This window comes from Desmodus rotundus, chromosome 2, assembly GCF_022682495.2.
Source record: "Desmodus rotundus isolate HL8 chromosome 2, HLdesRot8A.1, whole genome shotgun sequence".
In the NCBI taxonomy this organism is placed as follows: domain Eukaryota; kingdom Metazoa; phylum Chordata; class Mammalia; order Chiroptera; family Phyllostomidae; genus Desmodus; species Desmodus rotundus.
This window is the reverse complement of record NC_071388.1, coordinates 2426155-2446998: the sequence shown is the minus strand read 5'-3', so window position 1 is coordinate 2446998 and position 20844 is coordinate 2426155. Positions and strand designations below refer to the sequence as shown.

The 20844-nt window shown below is 54.3% G+C and overlaps 1 protein-coding gene across 3 annotated transcripts; it reads right to left on the bottom strand.

Annotated features, from left to right (window-relative positions):
• On the bottom strand, positions 1-16727 carry IFNAR1 (interferon alpha and beta receptor subunit 1). 3 transcript variants are annotated; one of them, XM_053916798.2, is made up of 11 exons: positions 16675-16727; positions 14950-15073; positions 11571-11749; positions 9727-9884; positions 9478-9619; positions 8655-8775; positions 6361-6557; positions 6112-6254; positions 3940-4090; positions 3167-3309; positions 1-2115 (listed from the first exon to the last, which is right to left on the bottom strand). In XM_053916798.2, the coding sequence occupies exons 3-11, from the start codon at positions 11740-11742 to the stop codon at positions 1870-1872; spliced, it is 1473 nt and encodes a 490-aa protein (XP_053772773.1). In that variant the 5' UTR covers positions 11743-11749; positions 14950-15073; positions 16675-16727; the 3' UTR covers positions 1-1869. The 3 variants fall into 3 exon arrangements, with proteins under 3 accessions (XP_053772773.1, XP_053772769.1, XP_053772767.1); XM_053916794.2 differs by lacking the exon at positions 16675-16727 and adding an exon at positions 16538-16668; XM_053916792.2 differs by lacking the exon at positions 16675-16727 and adding an exon at positions 16534-16666.
• Positions 16728-20844: the final 4117 nt, after the last annotated feature.

Sequence of the window (20844 nt, the reverse complement as noted above, 5' to 3'; positions counted from 1 at the left end):
TTGAAGACTTTTGGCCCCCAGTTTTATTACATCAACATAAAAACTACTTACAGGAATACGGTTTAAGACAAAAACACAGATGGAATTATCGGTACAAAAGGCTTTCACAAGGAAATAGTGAAAACATCGGTACGTCTTTCCACAAGTCAGGGGACACACAGACACTGTTGGAAACGCTCACTCACATCACACCGTGCATCTCGCACACGTGACCACCGTTCCCCGCACACCTTCACAGTGTCGGGCTCCACGCCGGGACAGACGCGGGGACGCGCCGCAAACATGGGAAAGGCCTGCTCTCCCGGAGCGCGGGGCTCGTGGGGGCCGCTGGACCCCACACAGCAAGCACGTGATGTGTCAGGCAGTCACCGGTGCAGTGCAAGGGGGGTAGGAGGGGGAGCTTCCGAGCATTCTGATTCTCAGGCGCTGCCTGACACTTCTTTCAGTATTACAGGCCGAGTGAAAGACGCACAACTCCGATTCTATCCGTGAAATAACTTTTCGTAGGTTGCGAAGTTCTGAACGGTGTTTCTAACGCTCTGATGAGAACCCAGCCTTGGTACTTCGTGGCCCTGTAGCGGGCCACGGGCCACACGGGCGGGCACACGCGTGGGCGTGCGTGCAGGTGTGACTGCAGACCGTGCCACTGAGCACGCCTCTAATACACTCATCTACCTTCTGTGCTAATAACGATAGCACTACTGCAGCCGCAACGATGTAAATCTCTTGCATAAACTCTTAGGTTACACCTGGCCACGCTGGGAGCCTCCGGTGTGGTAATTTTGAGGCAGGTCACCGGCGCCCCAAGTCCACAGCGTCTCAGGAAAAGGCCCGTCGGCCCAAGGACAAGCGCCTGGTGGAGCCGCGGCAGATGGGGCAGGCTGTGTGCTCCTGCCCCCAAGGCCGGCAAGCCCAGGGTGCCCCACATGCTGCTGCCGCTGCCGCTGCCCACGTGCCGTTCCTTGACAACCACAGAGGGTCTCCAACCCTGGAGATGCGCTCCTACGTCTCAGGAGCCCAAAGTCACTGGCGCCTCCTAGCTGCCATGTCCGAGATTTCCTTGGTTCATCCCACCCGCAGCCTGTGGCAGCCCCAAGGCTTCCTCCGACTCTGCCACTGACCTCTTCACTCTCCACTCCTTAAAATATCAGAGTAACTTCTCTAATTGGAGAGCTTTCCGTGTCTCTGCAACTCTGCTCACTGCACATTCTGATCAGCCGCTGTCGCTCTAACAAGGTCAGAATCAGGCATCTCAGCTACTGCGGAGATGACCTGGTTTGGCCCTGAGCCGAGGAAGCTCAGGGAGCTGTGATGCGGGAGCCCATGCTCTCCGGAGGACCGGGCACAATTCCTCTGGGAAACATTAGGTATCACGTTTCCGGCACCTGAGGATGCTGTCTCGGACAAGCTTTTTTTCCAGAAAGTCTTTTCAGTGGTAGTGATCATCAGCGTTTCTAAAGAAATTCGCTAGGGTCCGCTTCTTCAGAAAAAAAGACCGAATGTCTAGACATCTCCTGAGACACGAGGGGCTGTGTCCTCGGAATGGAGAATTCGCCAGTGACAACGCAGCAGCACCCAGCAGCACCGTGACAGCGTCAACCGACAGGCGCACAAGACGCCCCGAAGCCCGGGACAGGTCCAAGGGACAGGTCTTTGAAGACGTTCCCTGTGCGAAGCCACGTGGAAGGCTTGTCCCCAGATTCCTGCAACTTGCTTTGTAAACAGGCTAAGCACTCACCTGCATTTTTAGGACCCACGACACGAAGATGTTTCTTCTCCAACAAGCAAATGTCCTCCCGTCAGGCACCAGGGAGAGGGGAGGGGCCGAGGCTCCTGGCGGGGCCGGCTGCGCCCCCGACGGGTCAGTGCTCACTCCCGCCACAAGCAGTCCTCCTGCGCGAGGTCGTGGTTCGCTCTGCCGCCGCTCTCCTCTTCGTTGGAGTAGTTCCCCGAGTCTTCACTGGTCTGGGAGCTGTATGCTTTGTGCCCTTCACCCGTTTGGTTAGCTTCTTCCACTGTGGCGACAGTGTCCATATTTTCAATTATAAAACACTTTTCAGTTTGCTCCTCAGAGGTGGAAAGCAGTATGTTCTTTAGTGACTGTTCAGAGACGTACTAATTTGAAAAAGAAAGAAAATAGAAATGGATCACTAAACGTAATAAAAGTCAATTTTCTAGTTCTAGTAGCTTTTATTTTGTATTAAAAAGTCCGCTCAGAGCACAGCGCCTGCATCATCACGCTCCGACCACCCCCGCTCAGCGAGGCCATGGGCGGCCCGGTGTCCTGCTCGGCGGGTGCACCACGCTGGCAGGGGCAGAGCGCCGAGAGGTCAGGGGATGGGCAGTGAGCGCCCTGGACTGTGGGCGTTTTGCTGTGAAACATAAACATTTTATACCCAGTCCACAAAGATCCAGAAGCACAAAAATGATAAATTTTCCCTGTTCACCTAGGAACAGCTGTTGTCCCCAGCTAGTTTTAATTTCTTTAACGCGATGAGTATTAGAGTATATCAAAATCACTTGAAAAACTCAAGGACAGGTGAGAAAAACATGTGCAGAGAATTTCTACGGGGCTCAGCCCCCCGGCTTGTTTCTGTCGCTCACGATGCTGTGGGAAGGTGTCACCGGCTCCCCACACAGCCCGGGAGGCCTGCTCGAGCCCGCAAAGCTCACGCAGAGACGCACCCCAGCCGGCTGGTTCTCCTTCACGTCTCTCCAGCCCCAGGGCTCGAGCTCTCCACTACATCTGGGACAGGCCTGTGAAGCCCGCAGATCCAGGCATGAGCCTTCCGCACCCAGGGCTCTCCCAGACTGTCCTGACCTCACAGGGGCCACGGAGGAAGTGCGCATTTCGTCCTTCCACTTCCTGGGCGCCCCTCCCCAGCAGGCCCTGGACCACAGCTTCCGCCCCAAGGGCAGTGTCTGGTCTTTCTGGGACTATGAAGACTTTCAGGGTAAAACTGCCAGAAAAATATGAGACTACACACAAACCTTACTCTCCCCTGCCATGTCCCGTTAAACAACTGTCTCCAAAGTGGCCTCACTGACAAGGTGAAGTCCGTATTGTTCTCTGAACAGCAAGAGAGCTCATCTATTCTGTAGCAATCTGATGCAGTCCCCCTTGTTTTAAGGAAAATCCCGCTGCTGACGGGGAAGAGCCACCCACCTGGTCGATGGCGGAGGGTGGCGTGTGGTTCGGGAAGAACACGTAGTCGACCAGTCTCCGGAGGCACTGCAGGGCGCACAGGGAGGCAGCGACAGCAAACACGGCGCAGGTGACCGCCACCAGCCAGGTGCTGGGAGATTTCCCTAAACACAGGTGCACCATGCTTAGCACCCACACAGGATTCGACCGCAAACGCGTTAAAAGCAGCGACAGGTTGTATGAGAGAAATGTAGCCGTGTGAAAGGGGCTCTATTAAGTGAAAATCTATTAAATAACATCCTTAGAAATATCTGTGGCAGTGCTGAGCCCACGCCTGCTGCTGGCTGGACATGCGCTCTTCACGAGTGGCCTCCCCGGGAGGGCACAGCCCCGGCGTGCCTGCACCAGGGGCTAAAACACAAAGCGGGATCAGCCCGGCCCCACGTGAAAAACCAAATTCACAACGGAACTAATTGATTTCTACGTAATACGTCAAGGAGTATGTAAAAAACTTAAGTCTTATTTAATGCTAAAGGGTAATAATCACAGGAAATTAATTACATGGCTATTGGATGAAATATAAAGCAATCAAAAACCACTGAATGGAACTGAACTCTGACAATATTTCTGAAACTGAAAGACTTAGCCCGAAGGCCTACTTCTAATTCACGGCGTCCGTGAAGAACACGCCTCTCCATTTCCGCAGTGAAAATGAAGCGCTGGACTGTAGAGGACGCGGGCTACTGGGAGGATCTAGGCCCTCGTCCCAGGGAGACGCGCTCAAGGGCTCTGACCTGGCTTGGTCCTCTCGCACACGGTCTCGCCGAACTCGCTGCTGTTGTTCCACTTCCTGCTCTGAAGGAGTGCCCTGGCTTTGACACAGTAAACGGTCAGCTCTTTCAGGTTCGGAATAGCGAAGTCGGTCCTTTTCTCTACAATCTTCCTCTACAAAAAGAAGTGCATCGCTGATGAAATTTAGTCGCTTATGAAACCACAGAAGGAACAGCTACCTTCTGAATTCTTTAAACGGTCCATCTCAGACCAGCCTCTCCCAAACACTGTTGGGGTATGTTTGAGAAATGCAAATTTGTTTTCGACAACACAGTATAACCCAGTCGGAAAGTTAAAGACGCTGCTGCCAAAAAGGAACACGATTATTTCTAGGGCAACTCAGACGCATTTTATTAAGAACGTGCCGACTGGGGCATGGGGGCCATCGCCATTGTGCAGCCTCTGCTGAGGGGCGGAGGGGGTGGGGCAGGGGCTCTGGCCCCCAGCTGCGGAGAGAAGGGACCCCTGACTGCTCTGCAGCCTGGGGAGAGTCGTCTGGCCTCTGGGGCCGACCCACCCAGACGGGAGTGCAGAGGACAAGGCAGCCCGGTCCCAGTCGGCCACGCCAGTGTGAACCGGGCGCAGAAAGAGAGCTGTGCAAAGCGGCACCACCCTTCCTGGCTCAGAACACACCGTCTCCCTCGCTTGTGAGTGTCCCTGCGGGCACAGGCTGGGCATCAGGGCCGGGCCTGCTCCGCGGTCGGCTCCGTCCTCCTCGGACGAGGGCCTGTGCGGAGCACACGCTCCTCTGGACGTGTGGCACACGTACGAGGGCTGGCCACACCAAGCTCGCACACCCTCTCACATGCCCCTGTCTGACGCCCGCCAGGGAGGCTGCAAGGGAAGCTTATCCCAAGTGTTTACTGAAGGGAATCTCACTGGTCACTCCGTCCGGCAGGGCTGCTGTGACGAGTGATGGAGACAATTCACACAGAACCCTTCTGAGCACACCTGACAGGTAGTAAGCACTCAGTAAACACGAGCTGCTATTGTTGCCGCAGCCACGGACGCGTGACCCAGCACAGGACAGAACGGTGACTGGAAGTTACTGACTCTCTACCCCTTACCAAGCAGCGCGCTAGGCATCGCTTCATTTGTTACCTCCTTTAACCCTTACAAACAATCTCCCAGAGGTCAACCTCTATGATCACCACCACGTCGAGAGGAGGAACAGGCTCAGAGAGCAAAGCGCGTTCCTGCAGACAGGCGGCAGGACGGCCTGGCAGCTTGAGACGCAGATCTAGGTTTTCCTGAACGAGGGACAACTGCCCATAACTATCCCTGGGCTAAGTGGTGCTGTGGCTACAGTGTGTTCAGACAGTTAAAGTGAGAGTGGCCAAGCGACTTGGCATTTCCTTAGATTTCCAACAGAAAGTGAAGTGACAGAACTAACCAATTCAGCGGCATGAGACTTTTCAAGGCCAACCCCTAACTATACCCCACAGGAAAAGGTGGTCGGTCCAGGAGTGCTGCGGACTGCCCGGTGGTGTCGAACTCTAGTGTCACAGCTGGTGGTTCTCGGCCCTTTGTCATGGCTGCCCCACAGGAGCCTCTGTAGATGGGTTTTTCTGAGCCACCCGCACAGCGAGGCTGAAGACGAAGGGGTAAGACCGCGCTGGGCCAAGGAGGGGCGTGGAGGCAGCTGTTCTCCTAGAGCCACAGGCCACTGCTACGGCCCCGCTGGAGGCACCCAGTCCGCAGGCGGCACCTGGAACACCTGGAGGTATCTTGGTTGTCACAACTGGGAGGAAGCTCTGCACACAGAGGGAGCGCAGAGGCCAGAGACGTGGCTGGGCGTCCCACGGCGTGGGAGACAGCTCCCCCAGCAAAGGGCGAGCCCAGCCCAGAGACAACAGGCTGACCCATGGAAGGACGTGACCACAATTCCTGAGCTCCACCCTGAGAGAGTCTGATTGGCTGCGAAGGGGCAGGGGGGGGGGGGGCCTGAGCTCTGCAAACATCCTGGGGCCCGGGGCAGGTGAATTACAGCTCTGCCCTGCAGCGCTCGGAGACGTGGGCGGGAACCACACAGTCTGCAATCGAAACAGTTCCCTAAAATGTAAACTTTAGGCTTTTTTTTTTACCCACTCAACCATAACTCTAAATTACAAAATCATACTACATAGTCTTTTTACCTCTGCATTCGAAGTCTTTTCCCAAAAAATAATTTCGTAGGTTAGCGGGTAACGCTGGTGCGCAGACTTGCTCTGAGAGCCGACGTAGACTCGCAGCGAGTTGTTAACGGCTTTTAAGACCATGACAGGCGGGGGGATGACAGCTAGAAGACACGCGGGAAGGTGCCACGTTAACTCAGGCTGGAGAGACAGGCTGAGAACCGCACCACGCCGGAGACGTGTGACCTGAAGCGGAAAGCGCCGGCTTACTCTGGCTGTCGGTGTCGAACTCCGTCTCTTCGGACCACGGAGACGTGCGGTTCCCCTGGGAGGCCCGCACTCGGAGAAAGTAGATTCCTTTCCCGAAGGCGTTCCGAGGGACCACACACCATGCAGCTCTGACGTTCTCACAGTTCGGGACCTGGGCCCACTCTGCCTCGTAGTTTTCAGTCTTTTTCAAAAAGGCACTTTGGAGACAAAAAAAAGTTTTTTTTTCTTAAGCTCCAAATACGTTCATTTTATCGAGTACCTGTAGCAGGCTCCACACCCTGGTAGGGGCTGGCCTGTCATGGCTTGGAGCCCCACCCTCTCAGGAAACCGGTGACCCAGAGACTGGACAGAAAACTGGAGACCTTGGCCGGGAGGCTGACAGGGTGCTGATGTGCTAGAGGTGCTCAGATCTGAGCCATGGGTCCCCAGGAACGCTGCGGGCTGCTTGCTAGACACAGCCCCTCCCTCACTGCCCTGCTGGCCCCAAGGACCCGCTGCCCCTGGAGCGGGTCTCCACGACCGGGGTGGTGACGTTCCGCCCTCACGGGGGCCCCAAGAAGCCTGCACCCTGGTGTACACGTGGGCCCTGGGTGTAGGCAGGGCTCACGACCCCTGACGAGGTCACATCAATACAGCAGAGGGAGAGAGAATTTACAAATGAGGTTAAGGTCGCAAGTCAGGGACTTGGAGTGAATCCAAAAGAAGGTCCACATGGACCATCATCAGCTGTCTTGTGAGGAGCTCCAAGAAGCAGGGCACCGTGAGTTCTGCAGCTGAAACATGCCTCCTGCCAGCAACCACAGGAGCGCAGGAGAGGGCACCGCGCCTTGGAGGCGACTGCAGCCCTGCCCAGGCCTGGACTGCCGCCTTGTGAGACACGGGGTGGAGGACTGGCACAGCCCGCCTGGGCTCCTGGCCAGGACTCCCCCAGAGACAGCAGATGACGTTTTTAAAGCTGCTGAGCTCACGGCAGTTTGTTACCGAGCAACAGGAAACCAGTACCTCTCTCCACCCCATCTTCTCGTATGTTTCCCCTACCCCGACCTCCCTGTCGGCTACAGCCCGGCCCAGGGCACCCTCCTCTGTCCACTCTTTGTGCCTCATTCAACCATCAGCTCCTGCCAAAAGGCTCCTCAGGACTCTCCAGACCCACCGCCTCTGTATTTTTAATTTCCACTGCCTTATAGTTTGCATTCCGTTCCTCAGTCCTAAACAGCACTTCGCTAGGCAATGCCAGCTAACTGCTTGGGTTTCTAGGACCACCTGTTTTATTCTCCTGGACCTTTACAACCCCTTCAGTGCTTCATACACAGTGCCAAGTACACACAAGAAACTTGGAGAGCAGTCTTCAGAAGCCCCTGGCCCTCTGCTGTCTGTGCCCGTTCCTGGACAAACTTCTGCAAGCGAAGCATTCCCAGAAGACTGCGGCAGAGTCCTGACAGGTCTGTGAGGTCACGCAAGCATGGAGTGGCACGCACACTCCCAGTGCCTCTCCAGCACACACCTGCTCTCGGCCCCAGGCTGACGCCTCAGACCGAGAGAAGTCCGTCTCGGCCGTGCCCGCCTCCTCCTCCCTCACCTCTCCTGCTCCTAGTCTTCTCCTCTTCCTTCCTGCCTCACCTGGACCTGCCCTTGTTCCTCTACTCCTCTGCCCTGGACGTTGCCCTCCCCGCCCACCCCAATTTCCCTCTTCTCCTCCCCCTCTCCATTCATCCCCTAGTTTCCATCAGCAGAACTGTGTGCAATTCCCTCCCGCTGCGTGGGTCCGACTCCACCCATAGCTTTCTGGTCTCCATTCAACCACGCAGAACACGGCTCTTCCCAGCCTTCTACAATCTCCACTCAGGTGCCCACTAAAAATCTCTCAAAACCACTGGACTGGTAAAGGAAAGGGGGAGGCCGACCCGAACAGGCTGCTCCCAGGGCCACACAGGCCTCGCGGGGCTGCGTGCTGCAGGAAAGAGCAGGGTCCACGCCAGGCACTCAGAGGGAGGAGCCGGCCCACCACCAGAACCATGCCTTCCTGAGGAAAAGGACGGGGAAGGACACCGCATTTGTGAGCACACACCCGCCTTTCAGAGGCAGAAACTCAGGCCCAGGAGGCTCAGTGACTGGCTCAGCGTCGTCCAGGAGGTCCCAGCAGAGCCAGGGCGAGAATGAGGCGTCCTGTCCCCACAGCGCAGCCAGCTCATGGGAGTCAGCCCGGTGGCAGGAGTCGGGTCCCATGAGAAGCAGCAGATGACCCTGGCCAAATAAACCATTACGTCAAAGGGTGCGTGCGGACTGGAACTCACTAGAGCCACTGTGCTTGGAAAGTCGCGTTCTCGAGTGTGTGGTTCCACTGAAGGACGTAGGCCTGCTCTTCCCCACTGACTCGTACGTTCTCTGGCGCAGGCAGTTTGTCCACACTCTCGACTAGAAGGCAAAGGACACAGGGGGAGCACACTTTAGAGCGACGAGCAGCGCGCGACCCTGAACAGCAGGGGCGAGCGGACCACGGCCTCCCTGCGGCCATGGAAAAGAGCACGGGGCACCGGCGGGGGCACTGACGCTGAAAGAGATGGTGGATATATCAGGTGAGATAAGAAGCTGCAAACTCCACCTAGTAGGACCGTTTTCTAAATTTAAACCAGAGAACAAAACGGCTGCACGTCTACGTGCGTGCTGAGCTTAGCTGTGGAAAAGTCTGACAGGAGGCCCCAAGCTGCTTCTCTCTGACGCACGGGGCTGGGGCAGGAGGCCGCAGAGGGAACGTCACTCGGCAGCCTTCCCTAGGTCTGGCTGCAAAAACAAGGCGTGTCACATGGGTAAGTAAAATACACAAATCTAAGCTCTTACCTTTGACCTAAACTGTTGGCAAGGGTGTTGCCGATCACTGCACCTGCTTGGACGCTGGCGTTTTCTTTATAAAGGTAGAGCTTTTGGAAGTCTCACTGTTCTTCCAGCAACTCCCTCCCCCTTTTTGTGGATACTGAACAAAGGTTTTTGCTTATGTAAGTGCTTTTGTTTTAATGCTTATTAAACCATCATATACATTTCAGCAACTACAGGGAAACGCCAAAACTGACAGGCTGCCAACCTGTCTGTGTTGAGCCTGAAGCCAAGTGCCCCGCTTACCTGTGGTGTTCACACAGTACACGGGGCTCTCCACCGCAGGTCTCCTCCGCAGGTAGAGTCTCGCCTTCACTTTCACGCAGTAAGTAGTCTCGGGTGAGAGGTTACTCATTAGGTATCTGGGATACGGAGTTTCCCTGGGTACCTGTGACAAAAGAAGATAGAAGTCTGTTTTTTAAGAGTACAGGGTCAAGTTTTAGAATTAACTCACGTCGTCTCTCGCACATGAGTCAAAGACGGAAACATGCTTACTTGTGCACCTGAGGGGCTCCTCCAGGAGACTATGCTGTACTTAAACCTGGACTTGTCCATGGCCCACATGAGACTGTCTTTTCCTCCAGGAGGGGAGATGGTTATTATTATCGCCTTGTCTTCAGCTTCTAAGTGCACCTTTGGAGGGCCAATTCGAGCTGTAAAAATCAAAACATTCACTATCTAACCTCTCCCACACAATGCCCAGTCACCGAACAAGTAGCTGTGACCGCTTCACGTGTGCCTGGCACGGCAGCCAGAGACCGTGCCTCTGGAGCTCACGCTTTCACGGGGATGCAGCAAAAACCCTTCAAACACATACACGTCCTGGTGCTCTCAGCACCGGAGGTGACATGGAGCGACAGAGAATGGAACGAGAGCTGGGGCAGGCACATTAGTCAGGGAAGGCCCCTGGGCTCTGCTCTCCAGGGAGAGAGTGGATCCCAGGCCCTGCTGGGGGCGGGGCCAACCACCCTCAGGAGGCTGAGTGGTGGGCGGGGAAGGCTGATGGCAGCCAGCAGCCAGGGACTACAGAACTGGGGGCTGTGGCTGGTGGAGGGCCACTGTCTGGCTGACGTCTGTGTTGGAGCGTCCTGGCCATTGTCTGAGGACAAAGGGCAGCCAGATGCAGCTGCTGCAGCGAGGGCTCCAGCACCAGGGACAGTGGCCTGGGGAGAGCCTGCAGCTTGAGTGGAGGGACAGGCCCACAATCCGGGAGGTGCTGCCCACGGAGCAGAACACAGGGAGTCAGGAGAACAGGAGAAGTCGGAGACGACTCCGAACTCTGGGCCTGAGCAGAGGAACGGGTGATGAGTCACCAGGGGCGGGCAAAGCCACAGACCAGCCAGCTGAGAGGGGAGAGTGGAGATGACCTGGGACACCTGAGCAGAGATGCTGACTGGAGAGCGGGAGAGACAAGTCCAAGGTACATGGATGGAGTGGGGCTCGCGGGCCTTCTGGGAGTCCGAGCACAGATGGCATAGAGGCCGTCCATCACCCGTGGGGCGAGAGCAGAGAGGAGGCTCGTCTCGGAGCCCTGCAGCGGTCTGGGTGAGGAATAGCAGGCACAGGGGTGACTGAGGAGCAGGACAGGCAGAGAGGGCCTCGCCCCTGGGGGGCCAGAGACGCAAGCGTTTCAAGAGGGAGTGGTGATCACATTGATGCCACAGAGAAACAGACCCCGAGGAGCAGCTCGGACGGAGAGGGCAACGGTGTGCGGGAGGAGGAGGCAGAGCAAAGCAGGGCAGACACCGGTGTGGGCTCCGTGGGGACAGCAGCTCCCAAAGGCTCGGGTCTCAGGGTCCTTTTAAAGGAACCGAGGGCCTGAGAGCTTTTCTTCATCGGGTTACGTCCTCTGGTGTTTAGCACATTAAACATTGAAAGTGACAAAAATTTAAAACATTCAATTCATTAAATATAATGACACTATAACAAATATTTGTTATGAAAAAAACCCTGCACTTCCACAAACCAACCAAACACTCTGCAAGAGCGTGCTGTTCCCCATTTTGTTCGAGTCTCCTTCCTGTGCAGCTTATACAGACGGCCTGCCTGCCTCACACCCGCTTCGCCCACAGCCCACAGCTTCAGAAAACGCCCGAGGGCGCTCGAGAGAGGCTGGCGAAGGCAAACAAAAATGAGCCTTCTGGTTCTGACGGAACTGGTCGGCCCGGACAGGCTCCCGAAGGGGGGAGACATGCCTTGAGAGCCACCACTGGGGGGAGGCAGACAACTCGGGCGGGGGCAGGAGCGAGAGAGGTTTGAGGTGGGACACCACTGGCCTTGGGAAGCTGTCCGGGCGACATTTAACAGACGACGTGACTCAGCCAGCAGCTTTTTCTCACCTTCCTCATATGGTATGAATGGGCCGAGCTCACGCCACGGAGAAGTGCTGTTTCCTTCTTCCGCTCTTACACGCAATTTAACTTCGTCATAAACACTTATCTTGAGTGAAGAGAAGTCACAGTTGGTACTGGCAATATACTGACACCCAGGCAATTTCATCCAATTACTCATCGTGAGCCTTTAAAATAAAAAAGCGAATGAATGAGTGGATGAGCAAATGGATACATACGAAAGAGTGTCGAATAAGTTCTCCGTTACTAACATTATAAACCTGGGTTATTTCTTCTACTCGAGTTACCGTGCTGTTGACATTTTAGTGTGTACCTGCCACTTTTTCAACGCTGTACAATATACCACGTTATCGCGCATAGAAAGGGTTCATCCTGACATAGTTACTTGGCAGTTCTATCATTTTGTGGGGGTTGCGTTCATCAGATTTCAGAGTGAGAGTAGGCTTGGCTGGGTGACCTCTGGCTGGCTAGCTGTATTTCTGGATTTTCTCTGCCTTCCTGAAAATCAGGGAGCTGGGCCTCAGGGTTCCCTCCTGGCCTCCTCCTGTGAACAGAGGGACTGGCCCCAAGGAAGGCCTCAGAATTGACACGGTTTGAGAATTTCCTCTCCCCCTCAAAACCGAAACATCCCTCCCTCCTGCTGATCTCCTTCCTTCTTCCCGTCACATCACCAGAAGCAAAGCACTTAAAATAACATGCACTCATGCATTCTTCAACGTGGACCAAATCAATCAAAAAGCATCAGTGACTACTAACGTGAGGTTCTCCGGGCACGAGAAGAACTCGATGGCCACCCCACGTCCACACCAGAGAGGACCTGCTGCCGCAAAGGGAAAAGGACTCTGGAGTGAGGATGAGGGGCAGAGAGCAAACAGGAGATTCCAAAACGTTGCCTACGAAGCCCCGCCCACCTGGAGGTGGAGAAGCTGGCCTGTGGGAAGGCAGTTCTGTCCAGCTGAATTCAGAGCCCTGGCATTCGCTGACTTTGTTTTTGTGATACTGCAGAACTCACTTCAAAGATGTTTTATGACAACAGAAACTAGGGAGCATTTCCAAGTAATCGTGGTGCTGACACAAATACAAGTCTACCTTATTTTCCAAAGGGAAACATTTTTTAAAATGGCCACAAGCACACACTAGCACACGGCACACTTCCTTCCCGGCCGGGCCCTCTTCGACAGCACCTGTCTGGGCTCTGAGAGTAGGCTGGGCGGGCTCCGTGGCGCCTGCACGCAACATCAACATTCCAGAAAGGTGCCCCCGCACCTCCAAACCCAGGCTTTTTCTGATACTTGTGCTCTCCTCAGATGTCACTTATTAGAAAATACAATTCCAGAGAAAGGAGGAGGCAATACCATCCTGGACAGGGAAAAGGCACGTAGGCCTCTTTCGATCGCGGGCACAGGGGGCCAAGATAAAATAAGGAGATGCAAATGCGGTCATGCACCGTGGTCCATTTACCCGAACACTCTGATGTCAACGGGAAACTTCCTGCGTGATAGGCAGTTGGCGCTGCCGGAGGCAAGAACCAACACTGCCCGCCGCTGGCTCCCTAACGGATTTTGGGGAGAGGTCACAGGCACTGCCGTCTGAGCCTGTGTGAGTCCCACAGGCACTGGGTCCTAGCAGCTTCTTCGAGGGTCTGTCACTTGTCAACAGTGACCTGTGTTCTCTGTTCTGAGAAACACCGCACTCTCCAGGAAACCTCCGCCGGCTGCCGCCATGAGCGACGTGCCAGCAGACCGCCTCTGCCCCGCCGCCATCCCGAGCGCTTTCTGGCAAGTGCTCAGCACTCACGACAACCTGCTTAGTCAGACACTGTATTATTGGGGTGTCCCAGCCCAGTTTGCCTGGACAGTCCCTGTCTGAGCCTGTCGTTCCAGCTTCTGCAAAGTTACATGCCTCTTTTCACCCTCAAAAGCATCTGTTTTGGATGCTAAAGTATATATATGCTCATAGTTTTTCTCTTTACTTAGGTGACAGACAAGGAAACCGGAGGACAGCATAACGGGCAAAGGATGGCTTCACACTTGAGCAGCAGCACGCTCCACGAGCTCCCCAAACATGCAGGCTGGCACGTTTTCCCCCCAGGCAGCTGCTTCCAGAGCTGGCAGAGGGCGGCAGAGGAAGCCGCAACACCCTGCACCTAGAGGTCCGGGGGAATGGGGTGAAGGGCAGTGGGCACAAAGGAACATGAGGGAGCAGCCCCCGGGTGAGGAAGGAGCCCCAGAGCGCAGCCCGGGCTGTCCTCAGGATGCGGGCCACTCTCAGTAAAAGCGCCGGAAGCCGCCTTTGCCTCCCACACAGTCGTCTGGTAAGAAAATTCTGAACGGAGGCAAAGAACACAGCTGGTAACAGATGGCAACGTTAAATTTAAAGAAACCCCCTAGAGATAAAAATTCTTACATGGGGTGAGCAAAAGCAGGCTTACAGTTGTTTGTTTGGGAAACAATACAGTAATTAATGAATAATCATGCAGGAATAAACCCTGATTCATGGGCACACAACTGTAAACCTACTTTTGCCCACCCCGTAGTATCAATTCTGAGAAAAACTGTCTGTCAATGTATGTGTGCCTGCACACACACACACACACACACACACACGCGCGCGCGCTCGCGCTCACAGGGTGTCACAGTCCCTGACAGTAACAGCAGAAGAGGAGTGGCCTGGCGGTGGGTGAAGGGGTGGGGTCCTGGTTCTGCCCACTCCTGTGTCCTGGCTGTGGACCGCGGGCTCCCTCTAGGACAGGGAGCAGGGGCGCACACAGGCCCAGCACCCCAAGCAAAGCACTGGGCTTCCTGAGCTGCGTCCTCCTGGAATCCCTCCTTCTGCGAGCCCTGCCTGCCTCGCCCCCCAGCCAGGTGCCATAGAATGGTGAGTCTGCACTGGGGAGCGGGCCCTGAAACCCCACATTGGGGGCTGTGGACACACAGGGGCTTATGCACTGCAGCTAGAATGCAGACGCTGTAGACAGTGCAGGTAAGAGTGAGTCCTGTCCGCAGGAGACTTGCTGCCCTGGCCCGGGGCCCAGGACTGGGGATGGGCCTCCCTGGCTTCTCCCCTCCTCCTCTAGTGCCTGCTACACTCCAGTTTCTAGTTGAAGCTGGCGGAGCATCCATAACAAAAGATCCAGCTGTGGGCCACTGAGCCGCCTGCCGGCCATCCCCAGCATCTCTTTGGTGTCAATGCCCAAAGTCGACTGACTCTCTGCCGAAAGAAGTTACAAATAGCACGTATACATGAAATTCCTTTAAAAAACAAACAAACCAAATGTTACTCCAACCTGAAAAAAAATGATGGTGCTAGAATTATAAAAATGTTTCAGATGATTCCAGCCACGGGGTCAGCAGAGTCACGTACGTACGTTTGGTAATCTGCCGAGAAAGTCACATTGCCACCAGGGTCACCGCCGCTGGCCCACTGCAGGATGAAGGTGTCGTCAGTGATGGAGACTTCCACACTGTGAGGGGGTTTCAGATGTGCTCCCCCTGTGAAAGTAACAAGAAGGAAGAGTTATGGACACGCTACAACGGGGCGGGTCACTCAGTCTCTCAGGGCCTTACTTCGCTCATAGTGAGAACGAGGACAATAATGCCTAGAGGTTGCTTTGAAAGCCGAGGGAGTCATACATTTCAAACAGTGATTTTCAACCTTTTCCATCTTGCGGCACACATAAACTAGTTACTAAGTTTCTGTGGCACACAGAAAATGTATTGCATTTTGGGCCGATCTGACCCCCCCCCCAAAAAAGGGTATAATTTTGATTCATTTACACGGGACAGGTATTGTGCTGGCTGTGGTCATTTTTTCCTCTACCGTCTAAGGGAAGAGAGGTCAAGTGCCCCTGACTGCGTGTCGGGCACGGCCCGTTGTGCCAGTTCTTGTAGCACAAGGCTGAAAATCACTTAGAGTGGTGCCCGGCACACATGACAGTTAAGAGCACAATAAATACTACCTGTGCATAAAATTTACTTTTAGCGGCTCTTAGATTAAAATTAGGATCTTTTAAAACATATTTATTTTTCAGTTACAGTCTTAACGCACAACCTCCTGGAATGTTAGTTTTATGCAAAAACTCTGGGGAAAGTCTTTTTATGTTAAAGCAAACACCAGTTTAATGCAAATTTTCATGAACCAAAGACTTCAAATAAATGACCGCGGGGCACCCGCGAGCCCATCACCACCCGCATACTGTACTGTATGCCATATCGGTGGCAAGGCTTGAGAAACAGAACACCAGGTACCACATTGCGGGGTGGGCTTCTAAGACAACCGTTAAGTATTTGAATCCCCTAGACGGCCGTCCGGACCCCTGGGTACCTGCCTTAGGTTGCCAGGCCTTTTCTCTTTGGGAACCCCCCCTCCCCCCGCCCTACTGCAAAATCAGCAACGGCAGCTGCTGTCCCCGCTAAGTAGTAAGAAGGGAAGCAAAAGAGCCAGGTGGCTCCAGCCTTTGTATTCCGGCCGTGTAGTTGTCCTTTGTTACTACTTTTTATTAGATTCTAGGAATGCTGAGGACACGGAAACTCCCGGAATCTGATCTCCTTCCCACTTGGGACGAATTGTTTACTAAACGGAGGAAACGGGTTTTCGGGGGGCAGAGGCACCGTTCGTGGCTCACGCTTTAAATTAAACTGTCCATCCGGGCTCCCCGATTTTCCACCAAGAAAACAAGCTCGACCCGAAGGCTCTCGCCCCAGCGCTGCGGGGGCGAAGGGCCGGGACACCGGGGCGCTCGCCGCCAGGGAAGCGATGGACGGAACTTCCACACCGCTTCCTCCAGTTTGATTTCCCAAACCAAGTCGGTTTCAATCCGTGCTCTGGGGCTACGGATAACCAGAGGTCTCCCAGAAGGACGTCCGCCCCGTGCCACCCGCGTCCCGGGGCCGTGGCTTCCAGCCTCGCCGCAGCCCAGCCCGGAGACTGCGCGCGGACCCCCGTCTCTCACGTGCGGCTGCGGAGAACACCCGCGGCGGCCCAGCGACCAGAACCAGGGTCGTCACGCCCAGGACGGTGATCATCCTCCGCGGCCCGCCGCCAACCCTCCCAGTCGCATCCGGTGCCATCCCGGCAGTGCGGCGACACCCACCGTGAGCCCGGAGCGCCCGGGCGGAGCGCAGCCCAGCGCACGCCCCGCCCCACAGTCGCGCTGCCCTTCCCCAGCCCCTGCGCACGCGCAGCCCTCTGCGCATGCGCCATTCCGCAACAGTGCCGCGGGGGTCGGTGCCTGCCGCCTGGACGGCGCCGACCGCGGAGAGTGTCGGGCCGCCCCGCCCCCTCCTCGCCCCGCCTCCTCACACGCCCTCTTTCCGGGCGTTGACGGCCCACTCCGGGTCCACCCTCATCTCCAAAAGCCGCGCCTAACGGGAGCCCTGGATTCTGGCAGCGACCGAGCACGTTTGCAGTGCTCCTGCGCAGGCCTCGCGACCCTGAATTCCTCCCTCCCTCCCCGCGGATCCCCGCCCTGCTCGTCGACTGGGGGCCCGGGACAGCGGTGTCCGGGAGCCTGGGGCTGTGGAGAGGCGGGAGGGCGGAATCTGCGGGCGGACCGGGCCGCTGGCTGGGCGCAGAACGCCGCCAGCCCAGCGCTCGTTTTCGGGGCGGGCCCGGCCGAGAGGCAAACGGAGGGCCCCAGGCTTGGGGACCGCCGACCCTTATCAGGAGCAACTTGAGTCCGCCATTCAGATGGTTACTTACAGACGTTAATAGATTATGGGCATTATGAAAATAAGCAGATGAAATGTACAAACGGTGAGAGGTGAAATAAGCAATTACATGCTTAGCTGTTAAATGTAACACCTAACACTGTTAATGATCGATCACACGGCAGAGGGGATATTTGGAGAGAACAAACGCGATTCAACGTGCCTTATAAACAGCTTTGAGGTATCATTTGCGTGCCATGGAATGCACCCATTCTAAGGGAGCAGTGATTGGTAAATCTACCCAGTGGCAAACTGGGAGATCGCTGAGCGATTCTGTGATTCTTTGGTTTGATTCCGAGGTTGTCAGTGCTTTGCTTCATCGATGTCATGGATGGAAAAATACCCCAGGAGAACATGTGTATCCAAGTGGCAAAGGGAAATTCCTGGTTGCAGTTACTAAATCATACTCATCAAAAGATTTTCTAAGGACTCTTGGACTTAAGGTTCTTGTTCAAATTCCATTTCCTGCTGCCAAAAGTTTTCATACAAATTAGTTGGAATAGGTTGTATTTTTACATTTAGGACAGTGGGCCCCACACCGACTGAAACATTTCATTTGGAAGATTTTTTAATGTTGGGCCCTATCACCGCACTCCCCCCCCCCCCGCCCCAAACACGCACACACACTTTCGTGGGCAGCTAGGGGTTTTATACAGGCACATAGCATTTTTGGCAACAAAAAAATCACATTCAAATGGGAATACCCTCAAATATATGTAAAAGTGCAAGAGTTATATCTAGGTTATAACTACATAGTTGCTTTGGGTTTTGACTTGCTCACAATAAAATACATTTTAAGGTGTAATGCAGTATGTCAAGCCCTGGGATCTTGACTGCACCTTCCGAGAGGCGGAAAAATACACAAGGAGGACTGGTTGGACTAAACGTTGCCTTTATTACTCACGGGGCGGGTTGGCAAGCAGGACTGCCTCCCCCTGTGTCTGAGACTTGTTTTAAGGGGTCCCAGGTGAAGGAGGCACATCCCCTACCTGTGACTCTGAACTACATTACCTCAACGTAAAGAAAAGGTCAAGAAACAGTCACAGGACAGGAAGCCACTCCCAAAAGGTGATGAGGAAGTTGCAAGTCTTTTCCAAAAGAAGACAATTCCTTCCGGCCAGCGGCCCTCTGACCAGCCCTCAGTCATGGGCGGGGGAGGGCCATGTATTGACCCCACATGAGAGATTCGGTGGTTTGTTTTGGTTTTCGGTATTTGTGACGTATTTAATGCTCTCCACCTGATAAAGAAGAGGTCAGTGAGTATCGTGTAAAACACGCGTAATGCATCTTCGGGTTGACAGCATTTGCACGGTACAGATTTTCACAGTCTTTCCTCATCTTAATACAACGTGTTGTTCAGGTCGCATTGCATTTGAATACACTTAGGTTGCTTTAATAGGGTTTACCTGCGGTCTGACTGCCTGCAGCACTGCGTACACTTCAGCTTCAGGTTATTTGCCGCAGTAGTTCTCGGACAAACGGGGGATCGCTTTCCCCTGTGGTGAGTGCCAGCTCTCACCCTGACCCAGCACGCCCCGCCCCTTCAGTCAAGTCGGAATGACCCAGCAGAGGTTACACTTTGAGTTTTTCTACGAAATGTGTTCTTGTAAGCTTTTTATTTTGAAATAATTTCAAGCTCCCAGAAAAGTTGCAACAATAGGGAATTCCTGCATACCTTTTGCCCAGAGTCACCAAATGGTTAATGCTATGCCACATTTGTGCTCTATATCAATATACATACAAATACACTCACATATGTATGTGTATATATATTGTTTCCCTGAACTTCATCAGACTTGGCCTTGGTCGTCCACAACATTGGCTTTAAAAAAGTAATAATACAGGCCCACTGTTGCATAGGATGCTTCTCAACTTGGGCTTGTCTGGTGTTTTCTCCTGACTAGATTCAGCTTCTGTATTCCCAGCTGGGACACCGCCTACGTCATGTGGTGTCCTTGGACATCCGTCTGCCCACATGCTCCATTCATTCGTTCCTTATTGGTGATGCTAACTTTGATCCCCTGGCCAAGGCGCTAGCCAGTTTCTCCACTGCACAGTTACTATTTTCCACCTTGCAACTACTTTGTGGAGAGATACCCGGCGATCCTGGAAGTACTCTGCTTTTCATCAGAAATTTTCATCCAGAATTAGCATCCATGAAGGATCCCGGCCCGAGCCAGCCTGCTGATGGTCATGATGTGGGACCTGCAACCTGCCTCTCCCACTGCAAGTTTTACGCAGTGGTCGCAGCACAGGCAGTGCTTTCCGTCTGCCCATTCATCGTCTGGATAGATTCACAGCGTCTCATTCAATCAGTTGTAGTTCATTGCCATCCTTATTTGCTTATTAAACTTTTAGATTACCGTATGTTGCCATGTACAATGTGCCCTTTTTGCCCAAATTTTTTGGGAAAGATAAGGATGTGCATTATACGTGGGTAAGATGACCACATACCACAGGTATAGTAATGGATACAGTAACCTTGTGTATAATTGCACAGCAAAATACAGTAATATAACAGGCTTTACTTTTTAGAGAAGTTTTAGTTTTACAGAAAAACTGGCCTCCTGTCAGTGCACGGAGTGAGCCTGGGCAGCTTCCCCAGCGCCAGGAGGGGTGGGGGGCAGGGGGCTCTTCTCCTTTGCTTCTCTTTTCTCAGTGGTCGCTGTCCTGAGCTACCTACTGTTTAGTACTTAAAAATATGATCCTAAGACTGTGGGCCAGTCTTAGGACAGGGTTTCAGCCAAATGCTCATCAGCTTGGGTGCATTTTAAATATGCCGATGCATCACGATGAGCACATGGGGAAGTTTGGGGTTAGTCTGTGGGCTGCTTTCCTGGTTTTCTTCTGTCTTCCGTCCGTCTGGCTCTGATGGGGTTTTTGGTATTTGTTCCCCTGACTTCATCTGTCCTTGGCTTTGGCTGGCACAAATGGGTCTCTGTTCTCTATCTTCCAGACTGGGGATGGGGGATGGGGTGGGGGGTTGAGCCGTGTGTTCTGTGGTCAGGGAAGAGCGGTGCAGACCATTTGCTGTCCGGTGTCCTCGGTCAGGGGAGACCAGCTGGCTGCCAGTTGCTCAGCCCGTCAGGCCTGGTTTCATCACCCTGTCCCAGTCTCCGCCTTCCCTCGCCCAGGAATTCTCCTGGCTTCTGACTCTCCTGTCTTGCTTTCAGGGCTTGCTTTGGTTGGATGGGACCAGACGAGTATTTCACGTTGGGCTAAATTTGCCCCTTTTGAGGTCACATCCTTCTGATTTACGATGAATTATGAGGTCTCCCTTTCTAGCTGGTGAGCCTTTCCCACCTGGTATGATGCTCAGGCACTGACCCCCCCGGCCCTCGGCGGTTCTTTCTCTGGTCTCAAGTCCCCCTAACACAAATGCTCTGCTTAGTATTTAGCCAGTCCCTGAGGGAGACCCTCTGCAGATCTCCGGAGCTTGTCCTTGGGGTGGCTCTCTCCTCCCAATACTCTGTCCAGAGAAACCCCGACGCCGCGCCCCTTCTGGACTCCCAGTGCCACCTCCTCAACGCACAGCACAGCAGGCTGAGGGCCTC

Bases quoted from the DNA above. Each gene is read 5' to 3' on its own strand.
- IFNAR1 (XM_053916792.2), bottom strand. From the start codon at position 16,651: ATGGCACCGGATGCGACTGGGAGGGTTGGCGGCGGGCCGCGGAGGATG. The intron at 15,074-16,533 runs GTGAGAGACGGG...TTACTTTCACAG, and splicing joins GGTGTTCTCCGCAGCCGCAC to GGGGAGCACATCTGAAACCC. The intron at 6,558-8,654 runs GTGAGTTCCAGT...TTGTCTCCAAAG, and splicing joins TTCCAAGCACAGTGGCTCTA to TGCCTTTTTGAAAAAGACTG.